The sequence below is a fragment of the Myodes glareolus genome, chromosome 17, assembly GCF_982192425.1.
Source record: "Myodes glareolus chromosome 17, mMyoGla1.1, whole genome shotgun sequence".
NCBI lineage: Eukaryota > Metazoa > Chordata > Mammalia > Rodentia > Cricetidae > Myodes > Myodes glareolus.
In genome coordinates, this window is record NC_142042.1 from 6026294 (window position 1) to 6042785 (window position 16492).

General features: G+C 47.6%; 1 protein-coding gene across 1 annotated transcript in view; it reads left to right on the plus strand.

Moving 5' to 3' along the window:
• The first annotated feature begins 1611 nt into the window (after positions 1 to 1611).
• St6galnac5 (ST6 N-acetylgalactosaminide alpha-2,6-sialyltransferase 5) overlaps positions 1612 to 16492 on the plus strand; it is a 148885-nt gene continuing 134004 nt past the window's right edge. The window contains exons 1-2 of the mRNA XM_048453545.3: positions 1612 to 1877; positions 2570 to 2809. Coding sequence (XP_048309502.3) covers positions 1863 to 1877; positions 2570 to 2809 — 255 coding nt within the window. The 5' untranslated portion in view covers positions 1612 to 1862. The remainder of the gene's footprint in view (positions 1878 to 2569; positions 2810 to 16492) is intronic.

The window sequence follows — 16492 nt, forward strand, 5'->3', positions numbered from 1 at the left end:
GCTTAATGAGTCTGGTCGGACACACCGCAGAACAGATGTCCAACGTGCCGCCATGAGCGTAAGTCATAAACGTGATGTCTCTGTTTGGCAGGGCAAAACACGTGTGAAGTGTTTCATCGGTCACTGGGGCAACTTGCTAGATGGAGGGAGAGCAATCTGAGGAAGGCAGGAGCTCTGTCTAGCTGCGTCTCCCAAGCAGCGTTGGAGAAACACAGATAATCTGCTTGCAATGATTCATCAAGTTGGTCCTTTGTTTCATTAATTTGAGTGTCAAGTGCAGCCATACAATAAAGAACTGCCAAGACCTGATAAGCCTCTCCTCCGGCTGCTGCTTTCCCTGCCCAGACAATGGGCACCATTCATGCCCACAGCACAGATTGAATAAAAAGCTAACTGCACGGCTGGCAATGTTGGACAGTGCTTCGAATTTTTTGTGTTTTCCTTGAAAGGCTCCATAGCGTGCATTTCTGTCTCCTGAATGTCATTACTGAACCAATCATTTTCACTTTAGTAATAGAGCCTGGAAGTAGGCCTCTTAAGTTAAAAATAATCCCGGCTGCATCACCCATCCGGCAGTAGACTAGGGAAGATTAAAAAAAAAAATTGCAATGTCCCTGCTGGCCCCGAGAAAGTGCTCCCTGTGCCCATGGTCCAGCTGGGCTGAGCATCATCCCTGCTTTAATGTGATCTTTAGCTTCTTACTGCTACAGGTCCAGTGTGAAGTGAGACACAGAGACAACTGTGTCTGCTGAACAATTCCACAAGAAATAAGTTTTCAGCTAAACTGGATGCTCAGCCATGCTCTAATTGGATGTAGGGACGAAAGCACCCTGAGAACGGGCCACGGATAGAAACTCAACACTGAGCGGTGTCAGATTTATTTTTTTATTTTAATCTAAGTTCTGAATGTGAAACTGTGAATGTCAGTGAATTACACAGCACAAGAGAAGCACCAGGTTTATATGATTAAAAAAAATCAGTTTTTATCTTCAACAGCTAGTACATCTTCCCTGCGATTGGGAAGACTCCATGGTTCTGGTTAACCACATGGGTAGGATGCACTAACTGTTTCAGAAACTGTGAAATTGTTTAAATAAGTACTAGGGACCTCAAAGGTTGAGTAGAAATATAAATTGTGTTCTTGGAAGCAAATGATGAATGAAGTCATTTACATGAAAGAGTACGGTCGAAAGGAAGCATGAGACTAACAATTTGTCAAAACAAAATTAAGGAGGAAAAGGACATTCGAAAACAACTAGAAATTGCAGTGGCATAATTTTTCAGAAAAATAATTCTATGGTAACATTTGCCAAGCAGCAAGCACAAAATGCAAACCTAAATAGATCTATTGGCATTTGGGAAGTTAACTTGTTTTTACTAGAATCATAAAACTGAAATTTTGGTTAGTAAATTCTCAAATGACCACCATGTTCAGGATCGAATTGGGTTCTGAGTCCTTTTTAGCTTGATGGCACCATGAAAAGATGATAAATCTCCAAACCAAGAAGTGGGTACACCCTTGTGGTTAACTGTCTCGCCCCAGAAAGTCCACATCACTGAAAAGATGGTTTGGGGGCTGGGAGGGGGGACTGCAGAGGACTCTAGGACCCAGCAGGCGGCAGCAGGAGGCAGTGTGTGGATCGCTGAGACTCAGAGGGTCCGGCTCAGTTTTAATTCTCCTCTAATCTCTGCCACAGCAGCGCTTCCAAGGTCCTGAGGCTTCTGCTCCCGCTCAGCCGCCCGCCAGCCGCCAGGCAAGCATCCGAGGTGCCTCTGCCCCATCACCCACCATGGACAGCCTCCAAGAAAAAGTGGCTCCGGACGCGCTTGCCTGAGAATTCCGCACAAAAGAGGCGCTCAAAATGAAGACCTTGATGGTGAGTCTGTTGTTCCAACTCCGCCAGGCAGAGGCAAGGACCCCCGGGGCTCTATGTCCCAGGGGATGCCCGTAGAAGCCTTGTCGGGTACCTAGCCCTGTGGCAAGAGGTCGCCTGTCATGGGTGACAACTTTCCACCTGGCTTGGAACCACGGGATGAACGCTTGAGATGCCTGGGCTCCTGGATCTTTAATGAGTGATCCAAGAAGCGATTGGAGGGCAGAGGAGCAGGCTGACCTCTCCGGAAAGGAAGGTGCCCCACTGCCACTGCTGGGCACAAACTCGGAGGGTCAAAGGGGCGGGGAGGAGGGACCATCATCGACTTTCTTGGTTTCCTTGTCTGATTTCAAACTTAGCGGGGATCGCTGCGGGAAGCCCCGGGGGCCCAGAAGAGATGGTGTGCAGACGGTTGAGATCCCAGCAGTGTAGGTGGGGACCAGACCTTCCTCCCCAAATTGCCCAGGGCGGGCACGCTCACCCTCACCGCAGGTCACTGCGCGCGCCACGACTGTGAGACGCGGGCTGTGAGTGCATCCCCGGCAGGTGTACTGGACCATGTCACCTCTGCTCCCTGGCTGTGGAGGTCTGGGGCGGCTGCCTGGGACCTGCGCGTGTCAATAGGAGCAGCAAGCTTCCCGGCTGCACACTCAGTCGCTGTCTTCTCTCTCTCTCGCCCGCCCTCCCGCCCGCAGCACCATGGTCTGGCAGTGTGTTTAGTGCTCACTACCATGTGCACCAGCTTGTTGCTCGTGTACAGCAGCCTCGGCAGCCAGAAGGAGCGGCCCCCGCAGCAGCAGCAGCAACAACAGCAGCAGCAGCAGCAGGCGACTGCCGACAGCAGACAGCCAGCGGAGAGCAGTCCCCAGCCACGTAGAATCGCCCCCGCCGGACACCCGCAGTTGGATGGATACCTTGGCGTAGCAGACCACAAGGTGACAGCTTGTGCGCCATCCTGCCGGCCACCGCTTGGCCTGGGCACCCTGTACACCTGACCGTTCCTCTTTGCTGGGGCGGTGAGGCACAGGAGAAGGTGTTAGTTCGGAGGCTGGAAGGTAGTGTGCACCAGTTGGGGCAGGGAGGGGTGTGTGCTAGTTATGAATTGCTATTCCGAGGAGGGTGCAAAGTTCATCAGGGAATAGGAATGAGGTGAGTGGACCCCCAAACCTCAAAGATCCTGGACTAGAATCCTGGGCCCTAGTAATAGCAGCTGCTGATGGATGTCCAGTTGCTGGAGCCTGGCGTTTTCCAGCCCAGTACTGCGCGGGTAAGAGGAAGCATGAATCCGCAGGGTCCAATACCATGGTTCCTCTTGCACCTCCAGAGGGGAGAAGAAAGAGCCCCCGTGGCAGCTCAGTCCTCAGGTTCCCCTCTGATCTCTGCTGGGGATTGCTCTGGGCTGAAAGGCCCCAGCCCCTGGGGAGCCCAGTTCTGGCAGGCACAGAGAGCTGGAGGCATACACAGCTCCCATTGGCTAGAAAGCCTGTTTTCCTTTGCCTTCCGGGAAGCCACTGCATGGCTTGGCTAATAATTAACAAGCTGGGGTTTTTTTCCTTTAGATTGAACCTCCTTTCCTTAGACTAACAAGTCTCTGGTTTCAGAACAGGAAGCCTCTGGGAGAAACCAAATCAAGTTTCCTGATTCCAGAGATATTTTAATACAGTTTAAATTCATCTCTGATTATTTGAAATTGCTGGTATGTTTTTATTAAACACACACACACACACACACACACACACACACACGCACGCACTTCCACTCCGTGTCTATGAACCTAGAAGATAACTTGAAAGCTCTCAACTCTTTTACTTTGTATTTTACTGCATTTTATGATCGTGAACCAAAGTAATATTTGCAGATGTTCCTTCTGTGTGAGAAGATTGCTCTTGTCACACATGACTAAGTCAGACTTTAAGTGACAATCCAAGTATTGTCACTACCCCTGTGCTGTAGAATCACCTGTGCTGTGTAGAATGCCACAGATGAGAAGAATCCAAAGGGACTTCATGTAGGACTCAGCTTTCCCAGCCCTGAGGGCCTGAGGAAAACAAGACATACCCGGAGATGTGCTAGGTGAAGTCGGCGCTGGCTACAAACGGTGCAGTGGGGCGCACCGAGGAGGGGGCCCACATCCACTGTGAGAGGCAAGCAATGTTTCTTTGGCAATATGAAAGTTGTACTAGAGAGACTTCAGAGACCTGAACAGGAGGAGGCCAAGGAGGAGGTGGCCATTTGGGGAAGACTAAAAACTCCAGGGCAGAGGCTTCACAATTACAGTTTTGGTTCGCCTTGGTTGCTGGTTGATTTCTTGCTGGGGTCTGCATGTGCGGGCTGCTGATAAAGGTTGCAGGTATGGGGAAGTTTAGCCCTGGCCTCTGCCTGTGGATGGATGTGACGTTCTGTGTGGGTCACTGGCATGTGATCAAAAAAGTATGGTGTGGGTTTTCATGCTTGTTCTTTAGTGGGAATCCACCTCAAATTTTGGAAACATTCATGAACAGGGAATGTCTAAAGACCAAGACCCTGCAAACTCTGATGGACATGGGAAGCTATTCCAAATACTTTGTTTCTTCTGGAACCTAGCTCTCTACTATCCCCAACTAGGAGGAATGAGAGTCTAACAGTAATCTTTAAAAAATGCTTGTGCAAACAGGTGTTCATGTTTTCAGTGTATCAGGGTCTTGTGCAATTAGGATGAACAATGACTTTTCCATGTTTTAAGAAATGCTACATGCAACTGGAAATTCTTGGCAGATGGTGGTCTTCTCTGTATAAATTATCAGTATCTGTGCAATTCATTCCTAGAAAACCACCATCTCCCAGGGCATGGTGGTATGCACACTCTGGCAAACCCAACACTCTGTGAGGTAAGGCAGGAGAATGGCAAGTTTGAGGTCAGTCTGAGTAACATAGGGTACCTTGTGTCAAAAATCCAAGAGAGACAGGAGAGGAAGGAAGGAAAGAAAAAAGAGAAGGAAGGAAGGGAGAGAAGGAGAGAGGGAACTGAGGAAGGGAGGGAAACAGAAGGAAGGGAGGGAAACAGAAGGAAGGGAGGAAGGAGAAACAATAAGGAATGGAGGAAGAAGGAAAAGAAGAAAGGAGGGAAGCAAAGAGAAAGGGATGGCAGGAGGGAGGGAAGAAAGGATGAGGAAATGGAAGAAAGAATAAGGAAGGAAATAAGAGGGAAGGAGAAGGAAAGAAGGAGGGAGGGAAGGAAGGAAGAAGAAAAGGCAAGGAATAAAGGGAGAAAAGAGCAAATGAAGGGAGAGGAGAGGAAAGAAGGGAAGGAGGAAGAAAAAAAGCAAGGACCCGTCTCACAAGTCCCACTCCAAGGCTGCACCAGAGCACAGACGACACCAGGCAAAGCAGCAAGTGCAAACCCAAGGCACTAGACATCAGTGGACCATGTCCCTTTGTCCCAAGGAGCTGAGGCCAACCTGCTCTAAAAGCCTTTGATGGTCCTCTTTACCCTCTGTGGCTCTGGCCAGCAAATGGATAGAGCTCCCACTCCCAGTGGCCACCTGAGGCGCATGCCCTGTGAACACCTAGAATCTGCTGGTAGCTTCAGTTTTGCTTGAGATTGTCCACAGTCTCCATCAGGCAAGGCTTGAAATCATTTGTTAGGGTGTCGCCAGAGAAGAACTTTCCTCTAGTTGATGCAGCGGGGGGTAGGGAACAAAACCTCTCCTGTCCTGCCTACACTGTCACATGGCACCATGTCCATCTTTCTCTTCTTCTCTCTCACATCAGGCTTTCGAAAAATCACAGATACACTGAATAAGGCAACCCCAAAACCATATGCCCCTGCCTACTGATCAGAACTTCAATGAACATCGAGTTTACTCTTAACTTATAGAACCTAGAGAGAGCTGCAGATACTATGAAGAAACCATTCACATCTCCACAGCTCCAGGTCCCAAAGACAGATAGAGATGTAGTGTTTATGTGCATTATATGACAGAGTCAACATTATAACTCAAAGACTAAATTCAACAGGTGGTCCTAATCCCCACCGCCTGAATTTTACGAACTATAGGTTGTCTGCTTTGATAGGCTTGTCGCCTATGACTGTGGACTAAATTACTATTGAGATTAAATTATGGTGTGCTTTTGTTAAATGATAGGCTGAGTCAAGTGGGCACATGTTAAAATTAAAATATCCTTTTGTCTGCCCATAGGCCTTCCTCCAGCGCTCACAGACAAGAAGCTAGGAATTGTAATCCGGGCATGAGTATATACGCAGAAGGCCAGGATGCTGCTTTTCTGCCCAGTAGAGTCGCCCTCTTTCCCAGGCTCTCTTCCCTCCCACTCATTCCCGCCTCCGTGGGTCTGTGTCAGCGCAGTCCCTGCATCCGTATGTAGTGATTATCCTCTGTGTCGTCAGTTTTGGAAGCCACTGATGGCTAACATGACTGCCCAAGTGCAAGAGAAGAAACCAATTTTCATATCCTGGGAAAATTCCCTTATTATTGTGGCATAATGCAACCAAACAAAATATGCAGATAAATGGATAAATAGAGAACACACACACATATGCACCTGTACACACATATGCACGCTCTCTCTCTCAACACATCCAATCAAGCAGCTCTCAGAGGAAAGAACCAAGTCTTCCAGCACCAAGAATAGAGAGAGAACTCAATTCTGTTTCGAGTCCAGATCTTTCTAGGTAGATAAAGCCATTTTCCATCTGGTAGACCTTGGGAATTACAGTGGAGCTGATTCCCGCTTTACAGGCCCTTATCACAGAAGGCCCACCTGTCTGTCACCTGCCCTACCTTCTCTGCACAGGCTAAGGAAAGGCAGTGAAATGACCCTAGAGCTGAGGCCCTGCAAGCACCTCTGCACTTCACAAGCAGCCTCAGGGTGGAGTTGCCACATGCGGACAGCACATTTGAACTTGTGCTTTCCTTTCTCAGCACTGGGTTATTTAGTATTTTTTTGGTGACTGTGCTGTTATTGTTAATATGCATATGTCCCCTGGAAGTATGGACAAGTCAGTTTAGCAACTAAAAATTAATCAGGAGAAAACCAATACATCCTACAACTTACTTCAAAGCTGTGGGCAAAGGGTCCCTCTTTAGAAAGTCTATAAATGCTTAACGACAAGTGGACACCATTTATTAAGCTCCATTCGATGACATTTGAGTAATCCAATCAGTGATAAATCATTTCGGTGTCCAGAAAATTCTGCATGAGCTAATTTCCCATGCTCAGGTACTAGCTAGCACACTCAGTCTGCCAACACTGATGAAATTACACAGCCAAAGGAGCCACGAGGTCAAGCAGCTTCTGCCAGTGAAGAGTTTCAACAGTGTGGGCTGGTGAGCTGGCTCGGCAGGGAGAGGAGCTTACTGGCCTGACCTGAGTACCATCCTCAGGACCCATGTGGGCACAGGAGAGAACGTACTCCTGAGTACCATCCTCAGGACCCATGTGGGCACAGGAGAGAACGTACTCCCACAAGCTGTCCACTGACATCTACAGGTGAATCACAGCGCATACTCTCTCTCTCCATCTCTCTCTCTCTCTCTAATAAAAGTAAAAGGTTTAGTTTTAATTTAAAATTTCAATAATATGGCTACTTTTAAGAGAAGAAAGATTTGTGTGACAGTAGTTAAAATACTGACCCCACACACTGTAGTGACGGGTAGGAACTCTGCATTGGAGCTAGTGCCAACATCCCTCCAACTTCGTGTCCTTGGTGAGGGACTTTAGCCTGCTCCTTGTGAAGTTCTTTCCTTCAGGATCTGCCCTCCTCCTCATGGGAACGCCTCCCCAAAGTCTTTCTTGTCATAGGACCTCAGATGATGTCATCTTTTAATGAGCCACATTTTGTTTTTCTTTCCTTGTATCTCATAATACCTAAAGTAAGCTTAATGCTGTCTATCAGATCCCCTCTGAGGAGAATCTAGTGCTGTGGCAGTAATGTCGTTGCCCATCTTATTAGACAGTACAACTCCAAGAAGTGAATGGATCAGAGCCTGGTACTAGTGGGTATGTAATATATATGCACTGAAAGAGAACGGAACGTGGGGGCGGAGCTGAACACTCCACTTTACACACGTTTTCTCCACAGGAAATATCAGTGTGGTCCCAAGGCCTTGTAGGTCTTTGTTTTCCCAAATTTGTTTTGCAAGGAAAAAAAAAAGCTAAGTATACCTGTGGAGAAGAAAAAATTAAAAAGATTTAAAACAAAAATCGTTGGGAACAAGACGTGGGAATCCACCTAACAGGCTTCCTTGTGATTCTTGTACATAATAGAGCTGGAGAGCTACTGCGAGGAGTGTCTTAGCATCACAATAATGTGTCCTGCAGCCAGTCCATTCTGGAGGTTTGGAGCTAATTGCAGGCTCTAGCAAGTGCTCACTGAAGGCCTAACAGATTCAGGACTGGGCACTGAAGGAGGAACACAATCCCTCTCCTCAAAGGGCCTTTGATCTCCTTGGAGAAGACAGACAAAGGAGAAAGCAGTTAAATATAAAGCCAGGGCTGAATGACAATGTGGGAGCAGGAGACAGCCAAGGCACACTGACTCACAGAGGGCAGCGCCCATGCTGTTGCTCCGACAAGACACTGAGCTACATGCTGTTACTACAGTCGAAGCATGTAAATAAAGCCTTCTGTACAGTATAGATCACATAAAACTACCTTTGTATTATTTAACCCCATCTACAGATTGGGGTGGGCACTTGCTCTGGTAACTAGTCAGTCAGCAAGGTGGGTATCAAAACTACTGCCAAGAAGATTGATTTCTACATTCAAGATGTTAAGTTTATGACACTCCCCTGTGAGGCTTAGCCTCCTCTCTAGCGTGGGCTCAGCATCACATCCAAGCTAAGCCCTGCACCTTCCGTTTGGTGACTGTGGAGACAATCGCATTAGCCGGCAAACAGCACTTGTCTGTCGTGGGCCTACTTGACCTGTTAGCAAGGTGCACGTCCATCACCTTAGGGCCAGGCAGCAGCAGGTGGACTTCCTGCCCTGAAAATACCAATCTGGAGGGGATTGAATGGGACAGGAGAGAGTCAGCAAGTTTCCAGACTATGTACTCTGCCAGCAGCTGTGTGGCTTCTTAAGCGTAGGGAGACAATGAATGACTTTCTCTTAGGTGAGAGTGTCCCTCTGCCCTTGAACTTGATGCAGGAAAAGGACTCTCCTGGAAGTCAGTGAATGTATGATTAGGCAAAATGTGGGTGGTGACGACATCTATACACTGCGTTCAGATCTCTTGACGTAATCCTTCTGTCTTAGATGTTTAGGCCAGCATTGGACAAATAAGTATTTTTACTGTATGTTCTAATCAATATAACTTCCCAGACAAAAAAAAAATCACAGGATGTGTGTTCCCAGCTGAGACAGCCAATCCACAGCCAAGCCCTCCCTGCCATGTAGCCCAGGTTAGACCAGGGCTAGATGTTTTGTCTTCATATCTAGAATTCCATGAAATGTCTGTCTCCAGGCTTGGCAGCTGACTTTTGGAGAGTGGACTATTTTCTGTGTGTGTCATTATATTTTCAGGTTTTAGCATAATGCCTGGGTCTGCAACAATTATTTATCAAATAAACCCTGTCTATAGAAATATTTTTAATTTCTTCTAAAATTAGCCTGTGTCAAATGTCTGACCATTTAGAGTTGCTGTAGAAGACATGTCCTAAATGCCGATCTCCCCCACCACAATTTATAGTTCAGTAGTTAACTCATTTCTATGTTCGTGAACTAATCAGATCTCTTAAGACATACTCAGGATTTCTGAGTTACATAGGCAACTTTAAAAAATTATCAAAAGGCATTCCTGAGCAGTTGTGTGATTTGTCCAAGGTCACGGCTAGTGTCATCTGGGGATGAAGTGTGATCCTGATGTGTGCTCCATTATCATGAGGGGATTCAAGGCCAATATCTCCTGAGCAGCGACTTGCCGGTATTTGGACAGAATTTATTAAAATGAAGAGCCTAGGCCTACCCAGTTATTGGAAAGAAATAAATATTTAAACATCTCATTATTCTGAAATGAATATGAGAATATGCCTCCAGATAGTTGAAAAGGGTCCTCCACCAACGGCTGTGCTTGCCACAGCTACTCTAAGGGCGCAGAATATAGGGCACCAACGTAATTGGAACAATTTGCAACTCAGAGTAGATTTGGCCATGAAGAGTCACCGAGGCAAGCTGGGAAGGTGGCTTCGTGTGTCGCTTGCTGCTTGTGGCACAAGCCTGAAGACCTGTAGCTGATCCCCTAAACCTACATAAAACCCAAGAGCATGCTCTGTAATCCCAACCGTCCTCAAAGAAATGGGGGGAGAAGGCAGGAGAGTTTTCCAGAAGGTCCTGGGACCAGCTAGCCGGGTGTATGTGTACAGTCACAAGGATAGAAGGGATACCCTGCCCCCAAAACAAGGTAGAAAGGTCGAGACCAATTCCTGAAAGCGGATCTCTGACCCCATTGCATACTGTATTGCACACTCATACACATAGCACACACTCACCCATCACACACACACACACACACACACACACACACACACCCTACTCAGTCACATACACATCCCACACTCATACAGAGAGAGAGAGAGAGCCGTGGCCTTCTTACCTGTATTTCCCTGCACGCTCCAACAGAACTGTGTCCCACTGAGCCCTGAACACTCAGTGTCTTTTCCTGCTCAGATGTATGCATCCCTTAGTCATCCCCCAAACATCATCCTCAGGGGTCATACCAATACACTCGCTGACACAGATGTCTGCCCTGGTTAGCTTCTTGTTTCTGTGATAAAAACACTGGCCAAAACCAACTCAGGGGAAGGAAAGGGTTAACTGTACATACGTGGCCATGATCCCAGGTAGGAACTGAGGGAGTGGGGCAGGAGCTCAGGCAGGAACAGAGGAAGAGCTAGCCCTGCAGGAGCAGGGAGCCCTGCTGCTCACTAGCTTACTCTCCACACCTCGCTCATGGCTCACACACCCCAGGGCTACCTTCCTGGCTGACCCTGCCCACAGCGGTATGGGCCCTCCCACATCAATCATTAGTGAAGAAAATGTCCCACAGAAACACTGACGGGCCAATCCGAAGGAGGCGTTTTCTCAGTTGAGGGTCCCTCGCCTCAGATTTGCCTAGGTTTGTGTCTAGTTGATAAAAATTAACCGGCATTATCAAGCCAAGGGGAGGGCGTGTTTAATTACAGACAGACAATGCTTCAGTCTGAGCACTTCTTTAGTGAAATCGCCCCCCCCCCCAGGGAAGACGCGCAGTCTAGAGACTCAGCCAACCAAGAGTTCGAAGGACAGTCCCTCTGCAAAGCCCACGGCCTCCCCTCCCCTCTGAGATGGAATACCTCCTCTGAATTACTCCAGGCAGGAAAGAGACTCTTTTAGAACTATAAGGGAGAGAATTAACCTTGACAGTTTCTGTAGCTCGGCATGAAAAGAAAACTTTATTATTATTATTATTTTCTCTCTTTGTGGCTATGGAGCTATCTGCAGTGTCTCAGAACCAGGCAGACGCTGAGAGTTCTCAGCCTGAAGTGCAGAGTTAAACAATTATTTCTTATAAGAAGCATATTCTGAAAATTAATTGCACATATGGGACATCTCAGCTGACTGTGTTACTGCGTATCTTCTTACGATTGACTTATGTTTCTTGTAAGCTTCCATTTCAATGCCCGCCCATCGCTTAGAGGATCTGCCTGTGTGTGCCCAGCTTTGGCCCCTGCAGCTCTCCTGGGCCCAGGCTCCACACCCTCTGGGAGCCCGCATTGCTCATCCACATGTCCCTGCTGTTCCCTCTGCAGAAACACCCTTCCGGGGGCAGGAGGAGACGCAGACGGCAAAGCAGCCACTACTCTTGCAGAGGACTCAAGTTCAGTCCCCTGCATCCACACCAGGTGACTCACAACAGCCTGGACCCCCAGCTCCAGAGGATTAGACACTCTCTTCTTCTCTCAGTGAGCAACCACACTCAGGTGCATGTGACCACATACAGGCACATACACATGATTCAAAGAAAAACTTATCTTAAAAGGAAATAGTCTTCTCTTATGTTGCCGGACACAGATCTACTTGTTCTTTACAACTCAGCCTCAGCGTCCTTCTCCAAAGTTTCCCCAGATAGAACCTGCATGCTGAGGAAGGACATACTCTTCCAGACTGCCCACATCAATCATCTCATTCGTGAGGAGCAGCTGCTATGCAGTGAGCATAAGAAGGAAAGGGGAAGGAGACAAGAGACCCAACCTCCGCCCAGCAGAGGGGCAAGTACTGTCAGACAGCGCTTGGCCCTGAGAGTTCTGTTCTTCACACATCACGTGTACAAAACAAGACAGTACCCTGGCCTTATCATCTTCTGGGATCACCACTGCATACACCGTTTGTTGTTGACAAAAATGTGCTTCCACTCTGCATGGCTATATTAGCATCATACCCCAGTGAGGCTAAGCTATTCTTTGTAGCTGTGTGCACTTTCAGATCACATGGTATCTCCAATGGTTTCCTTATGTGTCTCCCAGTCTCGTCCACCTTCTTGTGCATAATTTAGTCATCTTATGTTTAGTATGCATCAAATCTCAGGAAATCCTTGTTGAGTGCTAGGTAGACAGAGGCTGGCTGGGATTATATATATTGATTTTATTGAATCATAGATTTTTCTTTGCTCCCCTCCCTGCCTCTTCCTTCCCTTTCAACCTTTTCCCATTGTCCCCATGCTCCCAATTTACTCAGGAGATCTTGTCTTTTTCTACTTCCCATGTAGATTAGATCTATGTATGTCTCTCTTAGTGTCCTCATTGTTGTCTAAATTCTCTGGGATTGTGAATTGTAGGCTGGTTTTCTTTGCTTTATGTCTAAAAGCCACTTATGAGTGAGTACATATGATATTTGTCTTTCTGGGTCTTAGTTATCTCACTCGATTTAATGTTTTCTAGGTCCATCCATTTGCCTGAAAATTTCAAGATGTCAGTATTTTTTTCTGCCATGTAGTACTCCACTGTGTAAATGTACCACATTTTCTTTATCTATTCTTTGATCAGGGGGCATTTTGGTTGTTTCCAGGTTCTGGCCATGACATCAATGTTGCTATGACATAGTTGAGCACATGTCCTTGTGGTACAATTGAGCATCCTTTGGGTATATACCCAAAAGTGGTATTGCTGGCTCTTGAGGAAGGTTGTTTCCTAATATTCTGAGAAATAACCATACTGATATGTGATTATACATGTTATGAAGATATTCGAATAAATCCAGTTAATAAACTCATTAATCGTAAGAATGGACAAAGATAAGTGGGGTCAGTACAATTGCACATAACTAGCCTTAATTTCTAAGTCTCTTAGACATAGACCAGTAGTAATTAATGAACCTTCCAGAATGGTAGACCAGATGTCAAAGCAAGAGGACATATCCAGTTCTTTTGTAATGAGTTCTTATAACTTCTAGGCTTAAGTCTGATGAGTGGTTAACCAATATGCATTCATTCCTTAGTTTGCTACATGCATGGGCCTACCTTGTATCTGACACTGGGGGGGGGGGCAGGAGGCAGCAAATGACAAGAAAAGTATAACCCCCAACTCTGTGACGTTTACATCCATCGGTAAAATCAGAGAAATAGATATCAGGTCGTTGTGGAGGTTTAGATAGGAAATTGAACATGCTTGAGGGATTGGATTTAGCCTGAAATCAGTTGTAAAATAGAGATACAACTTACCTCAGTATGTTTCTGCTGAATCATTCTAGAGTCAGTCAACATGATTAAAGTAGTTCTTGGTTACAGGAAAGGGGACTGTTGTTCAAACTAGTACTACGATCAGCGTCAGTGACATTGGCAGCCAGAGAACAGAGACAGCTTCTGCCTGTGCCAGTATTCTAAGCTTGCCACCAGAATGCTCATTCAGAATCCAGCGTCTTCCCCAGCAGCAGGGTTGTGGTTCAAGGGCTGTGGAGTGAGTACCAGGATGGTCCCAGATGGCAGCTGAACTTCGCCTAATTTCAAACCTTGCTGTGCATCTTAATGCCACATGCCGACTTGTGCAAAAACAGGAAACAGTGATGTTCTGGTGAGGGCTGAAGCAAGCTGTTCGTAGAGACACCATGGTGTGTGCTGGTGACGGTGGGCATGAAACTGCCCCCCTGCAGCACAGCCAGCAGGATCTGGGGTAAAGGTGCTCTGAGTTTCCTTACAGGGCTACAGTTCTTGGGGGGTGGGGGCAGACTGAACTCTTGATAAGAGAGCTTCGTCATACAGTAAATCTTACCAGGTGCAGGCCTAGCTTGGTAAAGGGTGGTTTCCCCTCCTCTCGTTTCCCATTTAGCTGTAGAGAACACAATTACCATTCTTTGAAATCACCTTTGTTAACAACATCTACGGGAAGGGAAGGTTCCATTCCCATTGCATCAGAAGGAAATTGGCCATAAAGTAATGTAAAATTTGTCAAGAGCAAGCCTGGATCTTAATTTCTCCAACCGCATTTGATTGGAAACAGAAATGCATACTGTACATCTAAATGAATGGCAGGTTTATGGGACCCATATTTGGAGTTACTCAGCAATTTGCACCTGCCAGGCTGCCGTGGGGATATACGCAAGGTGTCTCGAGGCACCTGAAGCTCCCACTCCACACCGAAACTCATAAAGCCATTGTTTTGTTTTCATTCCATGGGTGCAAGCTTTGAACAAGGAATGCACAAGGTGTGTGTGTTCTAGAACACAGAAAGGGGCATGGAGATGGTGGGAACCCCCATTCCTATAGCTCCAGCCACAGCCACACCAAGGGAAGCTTAGCCCTGGTGCTGTGACTGCCACAAATCTACACCCAGTGAGTCTTGCCCGGGCCCCAGAGTTCTGTGTAGTTTGGTGGAACTGTGTGATGAATTACTAATTCTAAAGAAATGGATGTCAGAGAGCGATAACTGGGAGAAACAGGGTACCCTGGCCCCGCGAGCCTGCGGAGGGTGCTCATTCTGTGCTGCTACAATAGAATCCCAGATCCTGGAGGTTTACAGAGAACATTCTTCACAATTGTGCAGGGAGAAAGTTCAAGCTTCAAGCTTGGCATTGGGTATCTGATGAAGGCTGCATCCTGAAAGGGGACTGGTGACAGCTGTGCCCTCCTACAGCTAAGACATGGAACAACCCCCTGGAAGGCATGGGCCTGTGTGGGGGTGGCTGGGGAGTGGTGGGGGCAGGGGGAGTGGGAAGGGGAGAAGGAGGGAGTGTAGGGGGGACTCTGTTATAAGGGCATCTAATACCTCAAGGGGTGCAGTGGTTACTTTTGTCATCCAGGACCCAAACAACCTGACTTAGTCTGAGGCGGAAGCATTTATTTTGGCTCATAATTTTTTCCATAGGTCATCATGGCAGAGGAGGAAGGCAGTAAGTGGATCCCAGGGAGTGGGGGCTGGGCCTGGGACTCCTGACCTTCCCCACACCTCAGCAGAACTGGGTGGGGGGGGAGCAGAAATCAGAAGAAAATGGGGCTGGGCTATCAGCCTCAAGGCCTGCCCCCATCCCCCCAGTGGCCCACCTCCTAAGGTAGGCCTTAACTTTAAATACAGGGGCTGGTAGGGAGCCTTTGACAGTCAAACCATAGCAGACAAGAAGTTTGTAAGGCCTACCACCATGACACTGGCAAGGTGATTATAATTAAACACAGGACCAATGTGCAAACAGTGCTAGCTCCTTTTCTGTCGGCAGAGACGCTCTGCAGTCACGCAGTTAGAAAATGCTAATCGGTCTCTAGAAACACCAATAAGCGTGCCTTGGCATAAGTTCTGAGTCATCTGGGGCGAGTCACAGTCGCTGGCCTTTATTACGTCTGAACACGACCCTATATCCTGTTTGACAATAGCAGAACAACAGGCTAAAGAATCACTGAGTGGCCAGGAGGCTCTGCCCTGGAATGAGAGGCACAGTGATTGTGGTCTACAGTGAGCCCCTAGATTCCTGGGGGGCTACACCCTTAGCACTGCATAGTCTGCACGTCGAAAACCATTTGTAACTATGGAGAGCGGCTCCACATGCTACCCGGGTGCTTATCACACCCCTCATCTTGTACACAACCTACTCTAGGCCTGTTTTCTATGGAAAGACCGAGTCTCACCAGATAGCCTAGGCCATCCTTGAACTCGCAATCTTCCTGTCTCCGCCTTCAGAGCACTGAGGCTGCAAGTGGGCACCTCCGTGTCCAGGGTTAAAGACCTTTTATTTATTTATTTGCTCATGTATTTTAATGAGCATGGGTGCTTTGTCTGCATAGATGTCTGTGCACCACATGCATGCCTGGTGCCCTACGAGGCAGAAGAGAGTATGGATCCCCTGGAACTGGAATTTTTGACGGTTTTGAGCTGCCATGTGGGTGCTGGACCACAAACCTGGGTAGTTTGGAAGAACAGCCAGAGCTATCAGCTGCCAAACTCTCCCAGCAGTCCCTAAAGAACCTTTCTAATGAGCTGTGTCAAGGGAGGAATGGAGCCAGGTGCCCCTCCACGTATCTCTGGCTTTCTATGCCAACCTAGGAACACCCGAACTCAGCCGCTGCTCACTCAGATCTTGCCTGTGGACCGTGTTTGTGTGCACAGAGCGCCTTCTGTTGGAGAGCGTCAACAAGGAAAGAGAGACAGGGTGCTGACTTTGGA